This window comes from Calypte anna, chromosome 21, assembly GCF_003957555.1.
Source record: "Calypte anna isolate BGI_N300 chromosome 21, bCalAnn1_v1.p, whole genome shotgun sequence".
In the NCBI taxonomy this organism is placed as follows: domain Eukaryota; kingdom Metazoa; phylum Chordata; class Aves; order Apodiformes; family Trochilidae; genus Calypte; species Calypte anna.
The window spans coordinates 3,395,151-3,419,744 of record NC_044266.1 but is presented as its reverse complement, the minus strand read 5'-3'; the positions used below and the strand labels follow the sequence as shown (position 1 = coordinate 3,419,744).

At 54.0% G+C, this 24,594-nt stretch overlaps 1 protein-coding gene across 4 annotated transcripts in view; it reads left to right on the top strand.

Annotated features, from left to right (window-relative positions):
• Positions 1-24,594, top strand: part of AGRN (agrin) — a 108,041-nt gene that overhangs the window by 66,308 nt on the left and 17,139 nt on the right. For 3 of the 4 annotated variants that reach the window (XM_030463822.1, XM_030463819.1, XM_030463820.1), the window contains exons 6-20: positions 2,066-2,290; positions 3,430-3,636; positions 9,053-9,274; positions 12,316-12,510; positions 14,437-14,637; positions 16,328-16,473; positions 17,157-17,262; positions 17,570-17,683; positions 19,932-20,096; positions 20,569-20,712; positions 20,832-20,956; positions 21,287-21,392; positions 21,585-21,968; positions 22,753-22,887; positions 24,105-24,232. In XM_030463822.1, the coding sequence (XP_030319682.1) occupies positions 2,066-2,290; positions 3,430-3,636; positions 9,053-9,274; positions 12,316-12,510; positions 14,437-14,637; positions 16,328-16,473; positions 17,157-17,262; positions 17,570-17,683; positions 19,932-20,096; positions 20,569-20,712; positions 20,832-20,956; positions 21,287-21,392; positions 21,585-21,968; positions 22,753-22,887; positions 24,105-24,232 (2,603 nt within the window). The remainder of the gene's footprint in view (positions 1-2,065; positions 2,291-3,429; positions 3,637-9,052; positions 9,275-12,315; positions 12,511-14,436; positions 14,638-16,327; positions 16,474-17,156; positions 17,263-17,569; positions 17,684-19,931; positions 20,097-20,568; positions 20,713-20,831; positions 20,957-21,286; positions 21,393-21,584; positions 21,969-22,752; positions 22,888-24,104; positions 24,233-24,594) is intronic. The other variant, XM_030463821.1, reaches the window with a different exon arrangement.

Sequence of the window (24,594 nt, the reverse complement as noted above, 5' to 3'; positions counted from 1 at the left end):
CCCTTCCTATTCCTATTCCTATTCCTATTCCTATTCCTATTCCACACTGCCCCAGGGTGCCCCAGAAGCTGTGGCTGCCCCATCCCTGGAGCTGTTGAAGGCTGGATGGGGCTTGGAGCATCCTGGGCTGGGGGAGGTGTCCCTGCACATGGTGGGGGTTGGTTTGAAGGTTTTAAGCTCCCTTCCAACCCAAACCTATGGATTCTATGATTCCCCCATGGCTTTTGGCTGTGGATGTTTCTGCTTGGGTCTCACTGACCTAGAGAGCAGTGGGAACATCTGTATCATCTCCTTTCCCTCCTGCTCTTTCCCCTGCTTGGAGTTTTTGGCCAGGCTGCTGCTTTTGGCCAGGAGCCCTCTGCTAGCCAGTGGCCCAGGGCAGCTCCCTCTAATTAAAGGAGCCTGACAGGCACAGATCCCAGAGCACAAACACAATCCTTCTGCTCTGGGGATGCCTTCCTCTTTGGCTGGGGCTGGCTGGGGCTACTTGTAATTAAAAGCAACTGTTTTCCTGAGGAAAACCATGAGATCAGCCAGGACACGTGCCAGACCAGTGTTTGTCCCCAGGGGAAGGAGTGTGGGAATGGTTTTGGGCAGGCTGCAAACCTGGAAGAGCTTTTAATTGCTCTTGGACTGCTCTGTCCCAAGTTGGGTGAGATGGGAACAAGTGGGAGGTGTGAAGGAGGTGATGCCACTCGCCTGCTTTTTAGGGCAGAGAGAAGGCTTTGAGCCTCACTCCTCTTTTTGAGCTCCTCCAGGTCTGGGCTGGGGCATCAGCAGAAACTCAAGCAAGGCTGGGTTGAGCTGTGGGGCTGAAAATCCTTGAAGGGATTTGAACTCTTTTAGGGGGTGCTGTGAGGCTTGAGACTACTGCAAAGGAGTAGGAGTAGGAGAGGGGGCAGAGCTCATCCCAAATCCCCTCTTTGTGCTGTCCTGAGAGCTCTCTGTGCATCTGCCTCTGCTACAATCTCATTGTATCTCTTCTGTCCTATTTACTGAGCCCAGACAAGAGGTTTTGGGGTTTTTTTGTGATTTCTGGGGGGGTTTGAGGCCTCCAAGGAGGGAACACATCCCTGGGTGTCTGCTGGTGTGACTGCAGGGCAGCTCCTGCTGGAGAGGGAATGGGAGATGCATTGGGTAGGTCCTGCAGGTTCTTTTCCATCATTGCTGCTAAAATGAAGAAAGCAAAAGTTTTCAGCTGTCCTAGGCTGGGGGACAGGGGCTATGGGGACAAGGGAGGTCCCACACCTGCTTGTGAGAGGTGAGGGGAAACAGGGTGATGGATTTTTTTTTAATTTTTCCTTGTGGTTAAAACAGGGATTTCAGACTAGCAGGATTAAGGGATGGAAAGATCTGATTGTGTTTCTGCAATGGCAGAAAATGGATCAGTGCTCTCCAGGTACTGTGCTTGACAAGGAAGAGAAAAACCCCAGGAGCAGGGGAGGGATTAGGGATCAGCAGGCACCTCTTCTGCCCATGGTTTTGGGGTTGATTTTGGGGTGCTGCTGTGAGCTGGATAAACCCAGATTAGGGAAGTGTGTGGCCCTGGGACTCTGCCAAGGAGGGGGAATGGGAGGAGGAGGAGGATGGGAGCACCAAGCATCTTGCAAGTGTCACAGAATCAGAGAGTTGTTGAGTCTGGAAATGACCTTTGAGCTCCAGGCCAAACCAAACACTACCCCAGAACCACAGAATGGTTTAGGTTGGAAGAGACCCTTTAAAAACCTTTGTTTGTTCATTAAACTCAGGAGGTTTGGCTGGGTTGGGAGACAAAAAGAGGGGAGGGGGGAAAAAAAAAGGTTGGGAAAAAAGGCAGAGCTCAACCCATCAATGGTCAGTGCTGGGCAAAACGTGTCCTTAGGGCAGATATCCTTAGAAATAAATCCCTGTGCATCCAGAGCTCAAGAGATGCCCAGTCCTGAGGAGTGGGATCAATGCTGATGGGGGGGAAGGTGCAGAAGCTCCTGGGGCCAGCAGGGAGGAGGAGGAGGAGGAGGAGGAGAAGCCAGGATTAAGCTCCATGGGGCAGGGTGTTCCTGACCTCCTGTTCCCTTTTTCTTCCCAGACCCGTGTAAAGGTGTCCTGAACGACATGAACCGGGTGTGCCGGGTCAACCCCCGAACCCGCCGGGCCGACCTGCTGGCCCGACCCGAGAACTGTCCCCAGAAGAGGGAGCCGGTGTGCGGGGACGATGGGGTGACATACGAGAACGAGTGCGTGATGCTGCGCTCCGGGGCCATCCGGGGGCTGGAGATCCAGAAGGTCCGGTCAGGGCAGTGTCACCAGCAGGGTAAGAACCTCCCTGCTGCCCAGGAGAATTCGGGTTCCTGGCTTTTCCCGTCGTTTTGTTCTTGGTAATGAGGGGGAGGGAAGAAGAGAGTCCAAAAGGGAGGATGCTGAAGGGGTTTGGACATCTTTCTGGGGAGGAAAGACTGGGGCTTGAGAAAAGAAGGTTGAATGTTATTGATGGATGTAAATATCTGAGGGGTGAGTGTCAAGAGGAAGGGGACAATCTCTTTACAGGGGTGTCTGTTCATAAGATAAGGAATAATCACAGAACCAGCCAGGTTGGGAAGGGCCTCTGAGATATCAAGTCCAACCCTTGAGCCCTGAGCCCATGGCACTTCATGGACTTCGGAATGGGCAGCACAGGGAAGGGGGGATTCTCCATCCCTGGGGGTTTTTAAGAAGAAATTGAACCTGGCACTCAGTGCCATGGGCTCAGGGATCAAGGGTTGGGCTTGATATCGCAGAGGTCCTCTTCAACCTGGCTGATTCTGTGAATGCCAGGGGTTGGAAGGGTTCTAGAGAACCTCCAGTCCAAGCCCACTGTTGGAGCAGGTCAGCCAGGGATGCAACCAGATGGGTTTGGGAAGTCTCTGGAGAAGGAGGCTCCACAACCTCTCTGGGCAGCTCTGCTAGAGGAGGTTTAAGTTGGATATTAGGAAAAAATTCTTTCCAGAAAGGGTGATCAGGGAGGAATGTTCTGCCCAGGGAGGTGGTGGATTCTCTGTCCCTGGAGGTTTTTAAGTGCCATGGGCTTAGGGCTCAAGGGTTGGACTTGATATCTCAGAGGCCCTTTCCACCCTGGCTGATTCTGTGATCCTCCAGTCCAACCCCACTGCTGGAGCAGGGTCAGACAGGGATGCATCCAGATGGGTTTGGGAAGTCTCTGGAGGACCTCTCTCTCAGAGTTCCTTTCCAACCTGGCTGATTCCCTGACTGTGAGGCTGGTGAAGCACAACCTTCCCAGAGACCTTATGGAGCCTCCTCCTCCACACCCTCCCAACCGCATTTATCTCCATCCCCCTCTGCCCCAGCCCAGCAGCGGGCTTGGCCCTTTCCCTGACCTTTTCCACATTACCCATGGGTGCCTTCTTCTCTTTTTTTTTTTTTTTTTTTTTGGTTTTTTTGGTTTTTTTCCCCCAGACAAATGCCAGGAGGAGTGCAAGTTCAACTCCATCTGCCTCAACCGCCGGGGGTCCCCACGCTGCTCCTGCGACCGCATCTCCTGCGACGGCGCCTTCCGCCCCCTCTGTGGCCGCGACAGCCGCACCTACAGCAACGACTGCCAGCGCCGCCAGGCTGAGTGCCACCAGAGAACTGCCATCCCCATCCAGCACCAGGGACCCTGTGGTAAGCACTGGGGGCCCAAAGGAACCTCATCGATACCCCCTTTGGCTCCCCAGCCGGGTAGAACCCGTAGAATGTCAAGGAAGGGACCTCGAGGAGCAACCGCTCTGAGCAAGTCATGACTAGGTGCCCAGCACTGGATGTTGGAGCCACCAAAGCCTGGGTATCCCCTTCCTTCTCCTTTTTTTTCCTTCCAGCAGTCCTCCTGTCCGTGTGTGCACGTGTTCCTCCTCTCTCTCTCTCTTCCTGCTTGCTGACAGCAGGAAAAATCCTTTTGTTGTGTTTGGACACCCTGAGGTGTCCAGCTGGTTGCTCACACTCATCCCCATGGCCAGGTGTACATTTGTCACCACCCTACAGTCCTCCCCATTCATTCCTTCCTTCTCCCAGGGTAGTGCCAGACCCCTAAGCTTCTCCCATGCTTCCCCTTCCATGCCTTCCTGCTTCTCTCAGCTCCAGGTACTCTCCATAAGGAACTCTTCCCAGCAAAGCCACCACCCTCTGGAAGTCTCTCCGTGTCTTTGTCTCGTCTCTGGGAGCAGCTTTTGACCTTTCCAATGGAAGCCTTTTCAGGAGTGTGGGATAGGATGGGGGCTTCGGGTCCCTCAGATGTTGGGAATGTCCAATTGGAAAATCATTGCAGAGAAAAAGAAGGAGGCAAAAACTCCTGGATTGATTTGTATGAGTGGGAAGGACTCTCTGGTTTCAGCTCAAATTGGTTTGTTGGGTTTTTTTCAGCAGGTCCAGCACCCTGTCCTGTTATTTTAAGCTGATGTTTTAAAAGGTATCAGCTGTATCAAAAATTCCAAAGGACTTGGAAATGGAGCCCCATGTTGTGGGTCTGTTTTGTTGGCTTTGTGCTCCTGCAGTAGGTTGTTTTTTTATTAATGCTGCCAGGCCCAGCTGCTTGAAAACCATTTTGTCAGCCTCCCAAAATCACACTCAGTGTAATCACAGCTGTTATTTTTAATCACCTCTTCCATTCTGTTTCTGGCAGCTGAATGATTAGGAGTCAGTTCCCCACGTTCTCTCTATAGGGAAGATGATAGAGGCACTTTTTGGGCTTCTGCCTCCCATGGGCTCTCTACAAACCCTTTCTGGACCTTATTTAGAGCTAAGGCTCCCCCAGTTTTTAGGGCAAGCAGAGAACTTGTGCTGGTGGCCTCCCCTCTATGAGATGCTCATCATTGCCACCACGTTTGGTGGGGTGAGGCCAGAGGACAGCAGGATGTGGTCCCTCTTCCTCTCCATCCTATTTTACCTTTCCTTCCTCCAAGCCAGGACAGCAGGCAAGAACATTTCCTTGCAGGAGCTGCATCCCTGGGGGTTAGGAGGAAGAAAATCAAAGCTGGGGCTCTGCCTCCCAAAAAAAGGCTGGGATTTCACAGTCCTTGGGACAGCTCCAGACTGCCCTGTAGCAAAGCCACCACGAGGTGTGGACAAGCTTTGGCCTCTCCATCAGCTTAGGAAAGCATCTTCTCTGCCAGCTGGGGAAGGAGAACACGTCCTCCTCTGTGTCACCAGCTCAGCCTGAGCTGGGAAGCAGATTTAGAAATGGGGACAGGGTGGGGATGTTCCTCACCAGCTTTGATGTCAAAAAAAGATCTCAGCATGAGCACTGCTGCTGGTGCCACCTTCTCTCCTGTGGCTGAGGGTTCCTCAGGGTGCAGGGGCTGGGACAGGACCCAGGGGACACTCAGCAGGAGCCAAGCCCAGGGCAGGGAGCAGGAGGAGATCATCCACTCCTCTGCTTTTAGGATGCAGGAAAAGGGGAGGAAAAAAGAGCCCATTAGGATGGTTGCAGGGCTTTCACCTCTCACACCAGCATGTCTGAGGAGCTCTGACTTTTCCAGCAGCAAGGCAAAGGAGGCAAAGCCAAACAAAACAGCCCAGACCTTGGATTTTAAACCTGAGTTTTTAAATCTCTGTGTCTACACCGTGATGGTGCAGTTGAGGAAGAAGGGAGGGGATGAAGGTGACGTGGACAGGAGGTGGAGGGAAGGTGTCTGTAGTTTCATCTGTCTTCCTCCCTGCCTCTCTCTGCTCTCTCCCTCTGTGCTCTTTTTCTCTCTCTCTCTCTTTCCTTTTCGTCTGTGTCTTGTGTTTTACAGTGTTGCCTGTTTGGAGGAAGGAATTGTGTCCTCGCATCACCCTCCTGCTCCCTACCCGGACATCTCTGCTAGGAGGTCGGCTTTCTCCCCTTCTCCGTAGCCCAGTGACACTCCTGGCCTCTCCTCACTGCTCCCCTCCTCTCTAGTTTTCCTTGAGAGCCCCCTAGGATGGAGAGGTTGCCTTGGGGTTGCTCCCATCCCACACCCCAAACTCTTTCTGCTGGAATGGAAAAGCCTGGGAGGGCAGCGGGGTCTTGTCCGATGCTTCTGTCCCTTCGAGGCGAAGGAGAGTGGGAGCAGAGGTGGGTGCTCTGAGCCCCCCCAAGTCCTTAGCAAGCCCTTCTTTGGCTGAGACAAGAGGCTGGACTGCTCCTGATTGATCTTACCTCTCCTTTTTTGCCCCCAACTAACACCACCCCCCCCTCTCCTTGTTTCCCCACCTCCTCTTCCCCAGAGATTTCTGCCTGCCTGGGGCTCTGTGGTTGCTTCTCCCCTTGTTCTCTGCAATGTGTGTCCAGCAGGAAAGGGGCTGTGCAGGGCTCCCAGTATCCAACAAAGCCCTGGGTGCCTTTTTGGAAGCCACTGAAGAGCTCTCTCTGCCCTTTTCCACAAAAATTCCCCCATGGCTCCATGGAGCTGGTGATGGAGTGTCAAGGCTTGCAGGGGAGTTTGGTGTCCCCAGGGCTTGGTTAGGGTTCTGCCCAGCAGGTGAGGATCAGTGCCCTGGAATCCATCAGAATGAGCAGAATGTGCTCTGGGACTTGGTTTCCCCACCTACAAGGTGGAGAAGGAGCAGGAATCAAAGGAGGTTTGGGATCTGAGGTCCTTGCTCAGGAGGTCCCTATCTCCACCCACATCAAAACTGGTGCCAAAACTCCCGCTGGCATCTGCAGGGACATTTCACAGGCTGTAGTTCAAGCTGTGAAGGAACTTCATGTGCTGCTTCTCTGCAGGCTTGCTCTGCTTCAGGAGGGTGGGAAGTGTCAGGGTAATGTTCTCTCCATCAGGCCTGGCTCCTCCCTGCACCCTCACTGCTTTCCCAAGGCAAGAGGGGGAATTCAGGTTCCAGGTGAAGTTCTGGATTTGCTTCCTGCCCAGCTCAGGGTATCCTCCCTTTCTCTGGGGGTGTCCCTGGGTCTGGGGGATGTGCTTGGGGTAGAGATGTTGTTTTAAAAAAGTGAGGCACGAGCAGGAGATGTGAGCAGCATCCCAGGGAGAAGCACAGCTCCTGGTCCTTTGGGAGCTGCTCATCAACTCCTCCTGCAGGGAAGCTGGAGATCTGCTTGAAGTGGGGTGGTTTGAAGAAGTACCCATGTCCTGAGTTGTCCCCTTCTTCCCTGTTCCTTCGTGGACAGTTGGCTCAAAGTTTTGCCTTGGCTGATGCTTCCCTAGAGCCAAACCCCAAATCCAGACTTGCCTGGGTCCTTTTCACTGCTTGCCAGACAACTGCCCTGCACGTTCACCACCTTGGGCTCAGGAGGGGAGGAAAATGGACCCATGGCCCCTCTCCACTCCCTGTGCCACTCCAGTGGGCTCTGGGGGCTTTGTTGTTCCCCCCAGGCTGTGGCTCTGTGCTTGCCTGGCTCCAGGTGTTGCTGGGGCTGTGTTGTGTCTGCCTGTTGCATCCATCACCCCTTGGCTTCCCTTGTCTGTTCCCCACCTCTGTGTTTTTGTGTCCTGTGTCCGTGTCAGTGTTCAGCACGGGTTCAATCTGTGTCCTCAGACCCTCAGGGCTTTTTCTCTCATGAGTCTCCAGAAGGGTCCTTGGGAAGTGCTGGGGCTCTCCCAGGTCTCTCTCCATCCCTGGCTTTGCCAACCCCAGCGTGGGAGAGAAGGGGCAGGGAGCTGAGCTGCTGGGGGAGGGAAGGGGACAGGAGGAGAGAAGCCAAATGCAGGTGTCCTTGTCCTTGTCCTTGTCCAGCCAGATTTTCCTGGCAGTGGCCACAGAGGGCATTGGGATGTGGAGAGGACTCTGTGATTCTGAGGATGTGAAGCCTCAGCCAAAGGAACTGCCCCTGGCTGAGCTTTTTGGCTCCTGAGGGTTCAGCAGCAGATGCCAGGTTCTGAGGGAGGATGCACAGAGTGTCCAGGAGGCACTGAGACCCATCCTGACTTTTCTGCTGCCTCCTGCCCTGTCCACAGCCCCAGAGCTGACTTCATGGCACCACTGCTCCTGGGGAGAAGAAGTACCAGCTCCCCTCTTGGCAACAAGGAGCCTCAGTCTGTTGCCTTCCTTCAGCTCTTTCTTGATGCTGGCTGGGAGCTCTGGGAGAGACCCAGAGACTGGGGAGATCCAGAGGATTGATCCCACCTCTGGCTGCTCCCTCAGGGCAGGATGTAGCTGGGGATGGGATGGAGTCCCTGGCGTGCAGAGAGAAGATCTTGTGCCTGCTTCCCATCCCTAACCTCTGCCAAGCATGGGGGAGATGCTGAGCTGGGCATGTTGGGCTGGCATGGAGGGTGCCAGGGGCTGGGTGGTGCCAAGGGCAGGAGCTCTTTGCATTGGGATTTGTGGGGTGGGAAGCAGGGATGGGGAGGTTCTAAGGTCAAGAGCTCTGGGCATTGGGCTTTTTAGGGTAGAAAGCAAGTGTAGGGTGGTTCCAAGGTCAGGAGCTCTTTGCACTGGGATTTGTGGGGTAGGAGGCAGAGGTTGGGGTGGTTCCAAGGCCGGGAGGTCCTTGCATTGGGCTTTTTGGGGTGGAAAGCAAGTGTATGGTGGTTCCAAGGCCAAGAGCTCTGGGCATTGGGCTTTTTGGAGAGGAAGGCAAAGGTTGGGGTTGTTCCAAGGTCAAGAGCTCTGGGCATTGGGATTTGTGGGGTGGAAAGCAGGGGTTGGGATGGTTCCAAAGTCAGGATCTCCTTCCATTGAGCTTTTTGGGGTGGGAAGCAGGTGTAGGGTGGTTCCCAGGCCAGGAACTCTTGGCATTGGATTTTGTGGGGTGGAAAGCAAGTGTATGGTGGTTCCAAGGCTGGGAGCTCTGGGCATTGGGCTTTTTGGGGAGGAAGGAAAAGGTTGGGGTTGTTCCAAGGTCAGGAGCTCTTTGCATTGGGCTTTTTGGGATGGGAGGCAAAGGTGGGCTGGTGCCAAGGCCAGGAGCTCTGTGCATTGAACTTTTTGGGTTGGAAAGCAGGTGTAGGGTGGTTCCAAGGTCAGGAGCTCTGGGCATTGGGGTTTGTGGGGTGGGAAGCAGGGACTGGGGGGGTTGGAGGGGAATGCTGTCACGCAGCGCTGTGCTCCATGCCCTGGGCCACCCGTTAAAGCATCACCCTGAGACCCGGGCCCTTTTTTCTCCTGTCCCTTTTTGCAGACCTGGGCACACCCAGCCCCTGCCTGAGTGTGGAGTGTACTTTTGGGGCCAGGTGTGTGGTGAAGAACCAGGAGGCCGTGTGTGAGTGCCAGCACCTCTGCCAGGGCCGCTACGACCCCGTTTGCGGCAGCGACAACCGCACCTACGGCAACCCCTGCGAGCTCAGCTCCATGGCTTGTGTCCTCAAGAGGGACATCAAAATCAAACACAAAGGACCCTGTGGTAAGAGCTCATCTCAGGATGGGGCAGCTGGGTTACTTCTTTAGGAGCAGGAAGTCTGGGAGCACAAGGAGGGGATAAAATTATTGGGGTACCTGGGTTGGCACTGCGGGGAGCGTGTGACTCGACCCCATCTGTCAGGTTTACACTGAGCTGGCAATTACACCAAATAATCCCCCCCTTCTCCCTGATAAAGGAAGGAGAGAGAATAAGGGAGAGAGATGGATGGGTTGGAAAGTAAACTACACAACTTTAATGAAACAGGAATGAGAAATAGGAAAAATGACTAAATCTATACAAATATACAGGAAAATTGATCCCATGTTCCTTCCCCCCAATAACTCTCTGCAGGGCAGCACTGGGAAAGTCCAGGCTGGAATCCTGGAGTCAGGAGCAGTTGGGAGCTGTAGGCAGGAACACACAGATTCAGGCTGGGATGGATCAGGAGCACAGGGAGAGGAAGGGATGGAATCCTCCCAGGATGCTGAAGCAAAACAGGGGAAGAAGGGGAAGCAGGAAAGGCAGGAAGCTGGAACTTGTGATCCCTCAAATTTATCCTAAGTATGAGGTGTATGGGATGGAATCCTCTGTTTAGTCAATTCTGGCATCTCTCTTGTCCCTTCCTCCCCAAAGGAGGCTGCAGGTGGGACCTCTTTATTCCTTCCAGAGGGCAAAATGTTCCTCAGAGCTGAGCAGTGTCCTTGGCTCTGCACACCAGGCTCCAGCAGTAACTATAAATATCAAGTGTTATCAGTCCTAGAAGCAGACACTGAGAAACTTGCTGTTAATTTCAGCAAGTGCAGCTCCTTCCAAGAGACTGAGCTGAAAGCAAAAGCACAAGAGAGAAAATCCCCTTTATCCTAGCCCAAGCCAGGACCCCATCCCATAACAATTCCACCTCCAAGCTCTGGCAGAAAATGTTTGCAGACAGGCACAGCCCCAGCTGGGACATAATCTGCTAAGGCTGTTCCCAGTTTTCCCAGTAATACAGATTTCCTGCCCCCTAATCTGCAGGTTGGGTATTGGAGCTGGTGCTGGGTCTCACCCAGGGTTTTGGGGACTTGTCAGTGCAGGATTGGGGTGAAGCCTTTGGGGTGTCTGAGCTGCGCTGTGCAATCCTAGTGGGGATCACCCTGGTCTGTGGGAAGGGCTTTGAGACAGCAGAGGAAAGGAAGACCTCTGCCCACCCCTGGGACTCCTGAGTGCCAAGTAGCAGATGGCTTGAGGGGCTTCAGGTCAGAAAAAAACGTAATTAGAGGATGCAGATACTTCAGATGTCAGGCACTTGAGTGACCTGGAGGGTAAAGCTGCCTTTGTCTGCCCACAGACTGCCCTGAGCATCCCCTCTGCCCACCCGTGGTACCCAGGTGTGGCTGCAAGCTTTGGGCTCTGGCTGAGAAACCTGCCAGCCAACAGCCTGCAGAAACCCAGCAGGGGTTGCTGCATCTTCCCTCCTCCCTGCCAAGGCAGCAGGTGCTGTATGAAGGAAAAAAAAAGAAATTAAAAAAAAAAGAAAACCCATCTTTGAGCCAAATTCTTCATGAATTGAATGGCAGGGAGGGAAGAGGAGGGTTTGAAGGAGAGAAAAAGCTGTTCTTACCTTCCAGCCTCCCATCCTCCCTCCTCCTCCAGCCCTTCCTTTCCGTGGTCCCTTGAGATTCCTGCTCCCCACAGAGCAAAAAGTCTTAGCTTTTAACTTACTCCTCAGGGAGGAGGCAGCACAAAATTCCTGCCATCTCCCTGAAACCCTGAATTCTTGACTCATGTCAGAAATGGAAACGAAACCAATTTTATAATTATAGATTTTATAATTATAGATTTCACAGAATATTTTAGGTTGGAAGAGACCTCCAAGCTCACCCAGTCCAACCCTTGAGCACCACCACAATCTAACTACCAAACCATGGCCTTAAGGACCAGCTCCAAATGCCCTTTAAATGCCTCCAGGGATGGTGACTCCACCACTGTCCTGGGCCTGACAACCTTCTTAGTGAAAAAATGTTTCCTAAAATTGATATTTGTTTTACTTATTCAAAGTAGGAAATAATATTCCTTCTAAAACTCAATGTTTGTGATGTTACAGCAAGAGGTAACCCTGCAAAGTGATTCATAGTTGACTTGAAAGGATCGGGGACCCAACCTGGGGGAGGACAATGTCCTGGGTTTGGGTTTGGTCCTGGATAAAGTTAATTTTCTATCTTGTAATTTTGCTTTCAGCTACTTTCTCCATTTAACAGCAAGTTTCTCACTCAGTGTCTGCTTCTGGGACTGATAAAACTCCCTGGTTATAGCCTGGGATGCAGAACCAGGGATACTGCTCGGTTCTGAGGAACATTTTGCCCTCTGGAAGGAGAAAAGGAGTCAAGAGGTCCCACTGCAAACCCTTCTTTGGGGAGAAATACACAAGATAAATGACCAAAATTGACCAAACAGAGGATTCCATCCCATCCACCTCATACTCAGGATAAATTGGAGGGATCACCTGGGTCAGACCCCTTCCTTTCCCTTCCCTTCCTCCTCTTCTTCCTCTGTCCCTCTTTGCTTCAGCATCCTGGGAGGATTCCATCCCTTCCTCTCCCTGTGGTTCTGATCCATCCCAGCCTGAATCTGTGTGTTCTGCCTCCAGCTCCCAACTGCTCCTGACTCCAGGATTCCAGCCTGGACTTTCCCAGTGCTGCCCTGCAGAGAGTTATTGGGGGGAAGGAACATGGGATCAATTTCCCTGTATATTTGTATAAATTTGGTCATTTTTCCTTTTTATCACTACTGTTTCATTAAAGCTGTGTGGTTTAGTTTCCAACCCATCCATCTCTCTCCCTTATTCTCTCTCCTTCCTTTATCAGGGAATTAATAGGGATCATCCAGCATCCTGTTTAATTGCCAGGCCAGGGTATTAACTGTGACAGATTCATCAGCTCCCCAGGTGGCCCCAACACCTCCATGGGGGTTTTCCACTCCTGCTGATCCCCAGGGGGTCTTTTTTCAAGCAGCAATGATTCCATGATGCCTTCCAACCCTCCTGCTCCTCTTCTTTATCTCTGCAGAGCGTTGTGGGAAGTGCCAGTTCGGGGCCATCTGCGAGGCAGAGACGGGGCGGTGTGTCTGTCCCACTGAGTGTGTCCCCTCCTCCCAGCCCGTCTGTGGCTCTGATGGCAACACCTATGGCAGCGAGTGTGAGCTCCATGTCAGGGCCTGCACCCAACAGACCAACATTTTGGTGGCTTCCCAAGGAGACTGCAGTGAGTCTGGCCAAGTCCCATCCCTCCCTCCATCCCTCCCGTTCCTGCTGGTGGCATTTCCAAGAGTGGCACCAGGGTTGGGAGGGGTGGAGAGGTCTCCCTAAGCATTCCTCTTGGCGATTTTGTTGCTTGTTTTGGGGTTTTCCCTCTTTTTGGGGGGTTTTCCAGCTTGCCCAGGGACACCCAACAGCCTGGTTCCTGGCTGGGCACTTGGAGACTCTCCCTAAGGATTTTCATCTTATGGTCTTCCCTGGTGGCTTCACAAAACGTGGGCATCTTGAGCCTCTCAAGCAGCTTCTCCTTTGTATGGGGCTCTGCCTTCTTTTTGTCTGAGCCAAGCAAAGAAATTGGGCTGATGTCCATGGAACCAAGCAGAGAAATTGGGTTAAAACCACCTGAATAGCTAGCAGCAAACTGGAAGGTTTGCTCACCCATCTCAGGAGCTTTCCCTCTCCTCCTTTCCTTGGGGTTAATTCCTCATTTCTTTCCTCCCCAGCAGGGGGAGGGAACCCTCTGTGCTAATTTCTTAATGAATTAAAAGCCCAGCCCAGGTTCTTCATTAGAACAAATTGCTCCCACAGTAAAAGCAATGCTTTCAGCCTGATGAAACCCAGCCAGCTGGGGCTGGCTTTCCAAGCTTGAACTCTACATGGAAATCCTCTCTAAAAATGGGAGAGAAGAACAACCAAGTGTGACAGATGGCTCTGAGTGTCCTCCTGTGAGCAGGAGGAAGCTGAAGTCACTGGGAGAGTAAATAGGATTTCATACTAGAAATGAAATTCTAGCAATGGTGTGCTAGAAGAAAAGCTGCTGGGAGGTGCTGCTGGGAATCACAGAATAGCTGGGCTTGGAAAGGACCTTAAAGATCATTTCCATCCCCCCACCCCTGCCATGGGCAAGGACACCTCCCACCTTGGAGCCCAGGGTGCTCCAAGCCCCATCCAACCTTCAACACCTCCAGGGATGGGGCAGCCACAGCTTCTCTGGGTAGCCCAGGGCTCAGCACCCTCCCAGGGAAGAATTTCTCCCTTAGATCTCATCTTGATCTCCCCTCTTGCAGAAATGCTCTGGATTGTCACCTGTCCATTGCAGGAGGCCTTGAGCTGGGGAAGGACTTGCATTGGGGAAGGAAGACTTGGTTGAGGAAGCACTTGTGTTGGGGAAGGAGAAGTTGTGTTGGAAAAGAAGTTGTGTTGGAGGTGGACTTGGTTGGAGAAGGAAGACTTGCGGAAGGAGGACTTGTGTTGGAAAGGAGGACTTGGCAGGGGAAGGACTTGCATTGGGGAAGGAGAAGTTGTGTTGGAGAAGGAGGACTTGGGAAGGAGGACTTGTGTTGAAAAAGGACGAGTTGAGTTGGGGAAGGACTTGCATTGGGGCAGGAAGACTTGGAGAAGGAGGACATGGTTGGGGAGGGAGGACTTGTTTGGAGAAGGAAGACTTGAGGAAGGAGAATTTGTGTTGGAGAAGAAGTTGTGTTGGAGAGGAGAAGGAGGACTTGGTTGGAGAAGAAGTTGTGTCAGAGAAGGAGGACTTGGAGAAGGAAGACTTGGGGAAGGAGGACTTGGTTGGGGAAGGAGGAATTGGTTGGAGAAGGAGAACAAGGACTTGTTGGGGAGGAGGACTTGTGTTGAAAAAGGAGGAGTTGAATTGGGGAAGGAAGACTTGGTTGAGGAAGCACTTGTGTTGGGGAAGAAGGACTTGGAGAAGGAAGACTTGGGGAAGGAGGACTTGTGTTGGAAAGGAGGAATTGGTTGGAGAAGGATGACTTGGGGAGGGAGCACTTGGCTGGGGAGGGAGGACTTGGGGAAGGAGAACTTGCACTGGGGAAGGAGTGCATGGCTTTGGTGGTCTCCAGCTTGGTGACAGCTGGTTTCCAAAGTGTCCCTCCAAGCTCTGACTGTGTTTTCCCCTCTCTCCTCCCCACAGAGTCCTGTGGCAGCAGCCTCTGCTCCTTCGGCAGCCGCTGCGTGGCCGGGCAGTGCGTGTGTCCCCGCTGCCAGGGACAGTCCCCAGCCCCCCTGTGTGGCAGTGATGGCATCACCTACCCCAACCCCTGCGAGCTCCAGGTGGCCTCCTGCCAGCAGCAGAAGAGCATCGAGGTGGTCAGGATGGGGCCGTGTGAGGACGGTGGGTTTGCCATCTCCCTGTGGGTTCTATCCCCTCCCTGCTCTGCTGGGTCACGTCACACCTGCTTCATGGGGTGCCCTGGGGACATCCCCAGTGTCCCCAGAGTCCAACAGCCTGGTCCTTTCCTCATGGCTCCGTGTCACCCAGCACCACGCCTGCCACCTTCCTTTGTCCCCTGGTATCCAGAGGTGGGTGAGGAGGGAGGAAGCCCCAAGCAGATAGGGAAGGAGATAAACTCTGCTTTCATTCCCCACTTCAATGAGAGGAATCAGAGCAGGGACAGGGAGCTTGGCTGCCACTTTTTTGTCTTCCTTTTGCCCCAGGACCATCCCTGAGGCCACTGCTGAGATGGGGAGGTCACAGGGCTGGTTGTGCTTTGCTTGGGAGCAGGACCCTGCAAAGATTTCTCAGTGCTGTCTGAATTCCCAGCACAGGAGGCACCTAAAACCTCCCTGCTCTGATGTTCTGACTCCCTGAGCTGAGATTCTCTGCCTCATTGCAGATGTAGTCAGGCTGGAAAGGACTTCAGGGCTGTGGCAGAGCTCGGGGAGGAGGAGAGACATAACATGGTGTTTGATCACAGCCTCCCCTGGGGGATTTCAGGTTGATGTCCCTCTGGGAAAAGATCTTAAATAATTCTCTGTGTAATGCCAAACCTCAGCCTTTGATCACTCCATAAAACAGGCCAGGTTTTTCTTCCCCCACTTCCCCTTCAAGAAGCCTTTGAAATCAGCCCCATCTCCCTCTTGCTGCTGAAGCTCTGAGCATCTCCTGGAGAGGCAGCCAGGCCAGGGACAGAGTTTATAGATTGTTAAACATATCTGCCAAACTGAATTTCAAACCAAACCCAAACCCCAGCCCTTCCTCTGCTCTGGTTTCCATCCTTATCCCAGCAGCAGCCATCTCCCTCCTGCCCTCTGTGTTCAGGAAAGCAGGAGAAGGAGCTGGATCAAATCGTGGAGTTAAACTGTGGCTTCCTCCCATGTGTGTCAATCTAGCTGATCTCCAGGTAGCCTTTGGGCACTGGTGGCTGCAGGATCCTTGCTTTGGCTCCTGTGATGATGCTGTAGAGAGGAAGACCTCAGGCTACCTGCTAAAGCATCTCTTATGGTGTAGATTTAGCACAATCTTGTGACAGCAGTGGGAAAATCTGCTTTCTCCAAGGCAGAGGGACCTTCCTTGTGGTCCAGGCATAAGCATCTTAATATGTGTGGACCTGGGGCTTGGCAGTGCTGAGGTTAAATCTGCAGTGAGCTGGATGGGTAGCTGTGGGCTGCTTCCCCTATAGGGGCACAGTTTTGTGTCAGGGACAGGGCTTTGTCCCCATCCCCTCTGAATCAGAGAATCCCAGATTGGGTTGGGTTGGAAGGGACCTTACAGACCATGTAACCAACCCCTCCCATGGGCAAGGACACCTCCCACCAGCCCAGGATGCTCCAAGCCCCATCCAACCTTCAACACCTCCAGGGATGGGGCAGCCACAGCTTCTGGGGGCACCCTGGGGCTCAGCACCCTCACAGGGAAAAATTTCTTCCTAAGATTTAACCTGAAGCTCCCCTCTTCCAGTTTAAAGCAATTTCCTGGTCCTATCACTCCATGCCCTTCTGGAAGGTCCCTCCCCAGCTTTGCTGCTGGGCTCCTGTCCCCTGTTGGTGTCACCCCCTTGTCACCCTCTCCTCCTTCTCTCCAGAGTGTGGCTCGGGGGGCTCAGGCTCAGGTGATGGCAGTGAGTGTGAGCAGGATCGGTGCCGGCACTACGGGGGTTGGTGGGATGAGGATGCTGAGGATGAGCCCTGTGTCTGTGACTTCACCTGCCTGGCACTGCCACGCAGCCCGGTAAACACCCACCCGGCCTGACTCCTGCACCCCTTGCTTCTCTCTTCTATCTTTCTCTTCTCTTTTCTCTTCTCCTTCCCCTTCCCCTTCCCCTTCCCCTTCCCCTTCCCCTTCCCCTTCCCCTTCTCCCTCTCCTTCCCCATCTCCATCTCCGTCTCTGCCTCCTTCTCCTTTTCCTTCTTCCCCTCCTTTTCCCCTCCTTTTCCCCTCCTTTTCCCCTTTCCCCTTTCCCTCTTCCCCCTTTCCTTTTCCCCTTCCTTTTCCCCTTCCTTTTCCCCTTCCTTTTCCCCTTCCTTTCCCCCTTCCTTTCCCCCTTCCTTTCCCCCTTCCTTTCCCCCTTCCTTTCCCCCTTCCTTTCCCCCTTCTCTCCTCTCCTCTCCTCTCCTCTCCTCTCCTCTCCTCTCCTCTCCTCTCCTCTCCTCTCCTCTCCTCTCCTCTCCTCTCCTCTCCTCTCCTTCCCTCTCCCTTCTCCCTGCTCACCTCCCCACATGCTTCCTGGCCCAGAGAGTGCATCCCATGGGTAGGGCCCCTTCCTTCCTTCCTTCCTTCCTTCCTTCCTTCCTTCCTTCCTTCCTTCCTTCCTTCCTTCCTTCCTTCCTTCCTTCCTTCCTTCCTTCCTTCCTTCCTTCCTTCCTGTGCCATTTCCCTGTGCCTTGATCACCTTCCCCTCCCTGTCCTGCCAGGTCTGTGGCTCTGACGGGGTCACCTACACCAACGAGTGTCACCTGAAGAAGACACGCTGTGAAAAACGCCAGGACCTCCATGTCACCAGCCAAGGACCCTGCCCTGGTGAGTCCCCTGAGGGCAGCCAGACCCCAGGCTGTCACATCCTGTCCCCAACCCCATGCCCTGCAGTGCCACGTGTCCCCTTTCCCTGGAATTGAGCAAGGAAATCACAGGCAAGGGCATTAAGGACATTAAGCAAGGACACAGCAGTGTCCACCTTGATCCCTGCTGCATCATCCCTGCTTCCTTCCCTCTGCTTTCCCTGGCCAAGGACCTCACCTCATCCCCTTGTTCCACCTGGGTGCTGCTTGATCCCTGGAGCAGCCTGGGTGCCCAGGATAACCTCTGCCTCTCCCCCCTTCTTCTGCAGCCCTTGCCACAACCCCACCACCTCTCCTGGTTGTGCACTGCAGCCAGACCATCTATGGGTGCTGCCCAGACAACGTGACCTTGGCACTTGGAGTGGGTGCAGCTGGATGCCCAAGTGAGTGAAAATTGGGGGGGGGTGTTGAAGACCTTCAAGGAGAGGGAGGATGAGGGAGGATTTTGGGGTCCCGTGCCAGAGGAAGCAAAGGGTGGTGGAACCTGGGACATTCCTTAGCTAATGAGTGATTTCCCAAGCTCAAAAAAAGTTGATCCCAGGCTCCCAACATGCCCAGGTGGAGATGTGCACACCTACTGGTGATGCTCTGGTTGGTTCAGAAGCCCTGAGTCAACTTCCAGGTCCAAGTCTGTCTGAAATGCAGGCAGAGAGGTTGGTGGCTCAGAACTGGTGTGGTGCTGAGTCCCTACTAGACACCCCAGGAGATGCCCCTAGGGCCAGGCTGTGCCCTCTGCACCTTCACACCATGGTTAGAGGTTTAGGGTTTTTCCAACTAAAAACATTGCTTGTCCCCATGCAGTGCAGGCTGAGGTGGGACAGGGCTTTGGGCTTCACCCAGGACCTTCAGGAAGCCACCAGAGGAGCAGTGACAAGTGGGTGACTGCACCCAGCAGGAAGCTGAGCTGGTTTATTATGGGCTGACTATTAACTTCTCATTAATATTTATTAAATCATTACCAGAGTCAGCACTTCAGACAGGTTTTGCAAGGCATGAGCAAACTCTGACCAGCTGAGGCTGTGGCCACCTCTCAGGGCAACACGGTAGCCCACAGATTCATGCCTGGCTGGGGTGTGCTTGGGGAGGATGTTGTGTGATGTGCCAGCTCCTTTAAAAAGCAGCAGAATCCAGAGCACATCTGGAGATCTCCTGGCAAGGCTGGGCCACAGGGTGAGGTGGGTGCTGGCCCAGAGGGGCTGGGAGAGCTGGGGGCAGCTGGTCAGGGATGCTGGGGAGGAGAGGAGCATTTCCCTTCCAGCATTGCCCTGCCAGTGGCAGGCAGTGATGTTCCCCTGTGTCTCCAATGGAAATCCTGTCCCCTGCCCTCCAGCTTCCCAAGGGTTTCTGTCCCACCTCTGTCCCTGTGCTGGCAGGAAGCAAACATCAGGAGGTAATTACCACTTAACCAGCAGCTTGGAGCCCCAAGGGCAGATTTATCCATTGCTGTCTGTTCTGGACCTGCCATTTCTGTTCTGGACGTGCCATTTCCCCACCCCTGGCACTCTAGGGGTGTCCATCTGCACCCTATTTGCTGCTCCTGAGGTTTCCTTTTCTCTCCAGCTCTGCCCCACGTCCCCTTTCTGCTGCTCCCTGTGGATGCAGGGAGCGTCTCTCTGTCTATCTTTGGATCATTTCCCTCCATCAAGTTCCTAATTAATGAATTAATAATAAACTTCTAATAGCTTCCTCCCTCTTTGATGTTAATGAGAGATGAGTTCTTGATGACAGCAAAGCCAGTGGGTTAATCCCTGGAGGTTTGGTTCCCTGTTGGAGCTGTGGCTGTGTGGGGAGCAGCTGGTGAAACCTCCTCCTGCCCAGCATCAGACCCTGGCCCTGCACTGCCTGGGCAGCTGGGGGGCTTCACAGTTGGTCCCCTCACCTGGATGCAGCCCCCAGAGCATCCTCCAGCATCCCCCCCACCCCACAGCATCCCCCCCCACAGCATTCCCCCCACAGCATTCCCCCCACAGCATTCCCCCCACAGCACCCCCCCACAGCATGCCCCCACAGCATGCTCCCACAGCATCCCCCCACAGCATCTCCCCCACAGCATCTCCCCCACAGCATCTCCCCCACAGCATCTCCCCCACAGCATCTCCCCCACAGCATCTCCCCCACAGCATCTCCCCCACAGCATCTCCCCCACAGCATCTCCCCCACAGCATCTCCCCCACAGCATTCCCCCCACAGCATCCCCCCTGAGCATCCTCCTAGAGCATCCCCCAGCATCCTCCTCACACCATCCCCCCCAAGCATCGTCCTAGAGCATCTCCCAAACATCCTTCTAGAGCATCCCCCCCAGCATCACCCCCAGCATCCCCCCACACCATTCCCCCATAACATCCTCCCCGAGCATCCTCCTAGAGCATCCCCCACACCATTCCCCCACACTATCCCGCAACGTCCTCCCCAGCATCCCCCCTGAGCATCCCCCCTGAGCATCCTCCTAGAGCATCCTCCAGATCATCTCCCCACAACATCCCTCCAGAGCATACCTCCTAGAGGATCCCCCAGCATCGCCCCACACCATCCCCTATAGCACCCCCCCCAGCATCCCACAAGCATCCCCCCGCATCCCTCAGCCCCCCAGGCTAGGTTCAGCCTCACCTTCTCCTTCTTCTTCTCTCCCAGGCACCTGTCAGTGCAATCCCTATGGTTCCTACGGGGGGTCCTGTGACCCAGGCACGGGGCAGTGCTCCTGCAAGCCCGGTGTGGGGGGGCTCAAGTGCGACCGCTGCGAGCCCGGCTTCTGGAATTTCCGTGGCATCGTCACTGACAGCAAGAGTGGCTGCACCCGTGAGTCTCCCCTCTCCCTCAGCCCTGCCCTGCTCCTCCCCAGGGCTCAAAGCACCCCTCAGGCTATTCCAAGCCCTAATATTGGGGCTGGGTTTGGTCACCTCCCAGGGTTTTTTCTGGCAGAGGTTGGTGGCTCGTGCCACGTGGGATGGGGTGGCCCGGAGCATTGGGTGGGTGCTCTTGTTGCCCAAAGTGCAGCTTGACAAGGAGATGGGGGGTCCTTCCATGGCCCTGCTCCCTGGCCAGACATTTTTAGGGCTTCTTGAGCCCAGAGTGAAGAAGCCCTGGTGTTCCCACACGTTTCAGTGGGATCACCCCATGGTCAGAGGGTGGTGATGGAGGTTTGATCAATAAGCAGCCAGCATGGTGGTCACTCCCCTTCACCCATCTCTTCCCTCTTCTCTTGGGTTTGCTCCACAAATCCCCCAGCCAACCACTGGAACTTCTTTGTTTTTCCTCCTTCCTTGCTCAGCCTGCAGCTGCGACCCGGTGGGCTCGGTCCGTGATGACTGTGAGCAGATGACTGGGCTGTGCTCCTGCAAGACTGGGATCACTGGCATGAAATGCAACCAGTGCCCCAATGGCAGCAAACTGGGCATGACTGGCTGTGAGAAAGGTGAGGGAGCCAGGCACCAGAGTGCTGAGGAATGGGTGCTTTGGATTTGCTCTATCCTGTATCTCTGGTGCCCCCTTTATCCATCATTTCTTTCCCTCTTTTCTTTCTCCCTGCCCCAGATCCATCAGCCCCTAAATCCTGTGAGGAGATGAGCTGTGAGTTTGGGGCTTCATGTGTGGAAGTCAATGGGTTTGCCCACTGTGAGTGTCCATCCCCACTCTGCTCGGAGGCCAACATGACCAAGGTTTGGGGGCGAGGCAGCTTGGGGGGGGGTTGGGTGCTGTGTGGGGGATGTGTGGCCAGCTCCATGTGTCTCTTTGCCCCCCTGGAGAAGCAGGGTAGCAAGTTTGGCCACTCTTTGGTGTGTGGGGAAGGGTGACAGGGCAGTCACAGGTGGCTTCCAGCAGATCTGGGAGCTCCATGTCCCATCTGGCACCTCTGAGCTGCTCCCCTCCTGGGATTCCCTGATCCACCCTTTTCCAGCCCATCACCTCCTCCCCCTGCCTGGCATTTTGGGTTTTGTTGCCTCAGAGGAGGACAGAGGTGCAGCTCCTGTTTCTCCTCTGCCTCCCAGGTGTGTGGCTCTGATGGTGTCACCTATGGGGACCAGTGCCAGCTGAGGACCATTGCCTGCAGGCAGGGCCAGCTCATCACAGTGAAGCACACGGGGCAGTGCCATGGTGAGTGTCTGCACCTCCTGATATTTGGACCCAGATCCAGCTCCAATCCCTCCCCATGCTGGGACTCTTTGTGCCTAAGAGTTTGCAACCTCTTCCCTGGGGTCACAGCCAGCTTTTTTTTTGGTTTTGTTTTTTTTTTATTTTCCCCAGCCCTCTCCTCTTAACCTCCCCTTATCTTGCTGCTCCTTTCAGAGTCCATCACACACACCAGCCACACCTCCCCACCCACAGTGCTGCCCACACTGCCCCTGGACAAGCTCATTCCTCCTCCACCACTGCAGCTCACCACCCAGGCTCCAGAACCTCCGGAGCTGGCTACCAGCTCCCCAGATTTGGAAGCCAAACCTACTGAAAGAATTCACCCTCCAACGAGGCACAGCATGACCACCAGACCCCCCACCACTCCAGGGGTGACCCAGGGGGGGTACCAGACCACTGTCCACCCTCTCTCCACTGCTCCAGTGGCCCTGGCCACCACCCAGCCTGCATCCAGTGAATCAGGCAGTGCAGAAGGCAGTGGGGACCAAGAGATGGGAAGCAGTGGAGACCAAGAATCCAGTGGGGCAGGTTCTGCTGGTGAGTGTTATAAAGGACTGAGACTCAGTATTCTGCTAATGGTTTAATTTAATTAATAAAATTGCAATGAGTAAAACAGTGCTGGGGGCGTGGGGAGGCTCCACTCACATCACAACCCCTAAAACTCTGGAATTCCCTTTTATTGATTAGAATTCTATGAATATTCAAAAGGAGGTGGGGTTACATATTCATAGGAGTTTATCATGTCATTATAATATTCATGATGGGTGGAGTCTTCTTTTGGGGAGCTATCCAGGGGTTGGCAGAAGGTCTTTGGATGAAGTAAGAAGTCTTCCTCAGGCTTGAACTTTTTACCTTTCTTGATTTCACTGACTTCTTTTTATTGTTACAAGGCACTATCAGACCCCAACCAGAACTTTCCCCTTATCTGCTGGTTGTGACATCTTTATGTTCTTTTTGTGCAGATGTTTCCATTCCTTTGGTGCCTCCTTAGCCTTGGCAGTGCCTTGTTTTAAGAACTTGTTTTACACTTTTAATTATCTTCAAGCCTCGTTAGGTCCTGGTATTGTTGACACTGTTTTAGTGGAAAATTCCATGTCTCAACTGCTTTGTCCAGCCCCATATTCACTTCTTTCTCAGTTTAATTCTTTTCCTGAATTTTACTGGTTAGGAATACAAATTCATCAACATGTATTACATGAGTATCTGCTGGGAGCATCTTGGGCTTGGCAGGTTGGTTGTGGGTTAAACCATGGCTCATCTGAAATGAAGTTTGTGTCTCAGCCTCTGAGAGGGAGGTCAATGCTCCTCTTACTGCCTGCAGGAGAGGAGGAGGTGGAGGAAAGCCAAGTGACTTCCACCCCAGCCATTGAGAGGGCCACGTGTTACAACACCCCCCTGGGATGCTGCTCGGATGGCAAGACCCCAGCTGCTGATGCAGAAGGCACCAACTGTCCAGGTGAGTTTGTCCTCGGGGCTCTGGGTTCCTTTTTGGTGCTCAGGATTCAGGCTGAGCCCTGGCAGGGTGCAGGAGAAGGGAGAGCTGCCAACCCAAAGCTGCTCAGTGGGGAGAGCAGCAGGGAGAGCCCCATTCCTCTGCCTGACCATAGGGCTGGAGTGTCCCTGAGGGGACATTCGTGGGGACATGTTGGACCCAGCTGCCAAACTTTCTCCTAGGTGCCCACTTTCTTCCTTGACTGCTGTAGCCCTCAAACTGTGAGCAGTGTTTTGCCCAGGCTTCTGCAGAGCTGACAACTGGGATGAGGGATTTTTGTGGATTCCCATTTTCTGGAAAGGGAGCTGGGCTGAGCAGAACAGATGGGGAGGGAGAGTGGTGGTGGTCCCAATGTCCCTGCTGGACTTCCTGGGGTTCCTGAGTGTTTCCCTGGGGTTGACACTGCTCTGGTGACCTGGCTGGATCTCTCTTGCCTCCTTCCAGTCCCTTTCACCCTCTCCATGCTGAGGAAAGCCAGAGCCACCTCTGCCCAGCCAGAGTGTTGGTTCACATCCTCGTTAACCCTAAATATTGTTGCTCTGGGATTGCCTCCCAGATGTTACCTCACTGAGATCCTTCTCTTCCTTGGGGTTTCCAGCAGGACATCCCCTTTTCTTCTGGCCCCTTTTTCACCCACTTCACCCACAGCAGGGATTTTTCTGTAGCTACCTCTGTGCTCCTCTGGAAGGGACCCACACCTTGGGTTCTTCTTGCAGCATCTCTCTGGTTTTACAGAACTCTCCAGAGCCACTCAGCTGGCTGCTTCCCTGCTTCCCAACAGAGGTTTTCTCCTTCTCCAGAGCCCTTCTCTGCCCCTTCTTTGCATGCCCATGTCTGTTCCTGCCATGTTGACTGTGTGCTGCTCTGCCTAATGTCTTTCTCTTGTTATCAGCCTGTGCAGGGGGGCTGCTACCCGGGCCGGATTTCAGAGGAAACTGTATGGTAAAAGCTGCCATCTCCAGCCTGGTCTTTGCCATCTTGCTCCAGCACCCTCTTTGACACTAATCCTCCATGCTGCTCTCCTAGATCCATCCAGACTAACCCCAAACACTGGCACTACCCACACACTGCCATCACCCCTGCCCCCCCCAGGGACTCCAATGCTCCTCATGGTCCTCAACCACGCGCTTGTCCCCTGCCCACAAAACCAACTTTGTCTTCTTTCCCCTCCCATCCCCTAGCTACCAAAGTCTTCCAAGGAGTCCTCATCTTGGAGGAGGTGGAAGGCCAGGAGCTGTTCTACACCCCTGAGATGGCTGACCCCAAATCTGAGCTCTTTGGGGAGACTGCCAGGAGCATCGAGAGCGCGGTGAGTCCTTCCCCCTTCACCCAGGGGCTGGCCAGGGCTCTCCATCCCAGTCCTGCACTGGGATGGGGACAGATGGCCTTGATGTCAAGTGAGAGCACAGAGAGTTAGGTGCAAAGTGTGTTTGGTGCCTTGGAGGAGCAGAGCTCCTGTTGGATGCTTTCTTGAGGTGGACTTAAACCTACAAAACTTGGGGCCAGGGACAGCGTTTGACTGGGGTGGGCACTGAGGGGGTGGAAGGAGATGATGCCCCAGTTCTGTCCAGGAGTTTTCTCTCTGGTTTTGTCCACTCTCCAGGAGTTATTAACCTCTACCACGTGCTGTGCCAGTGGGTTCCATCCTTTGCTGGCCTAAATTTATCCTGT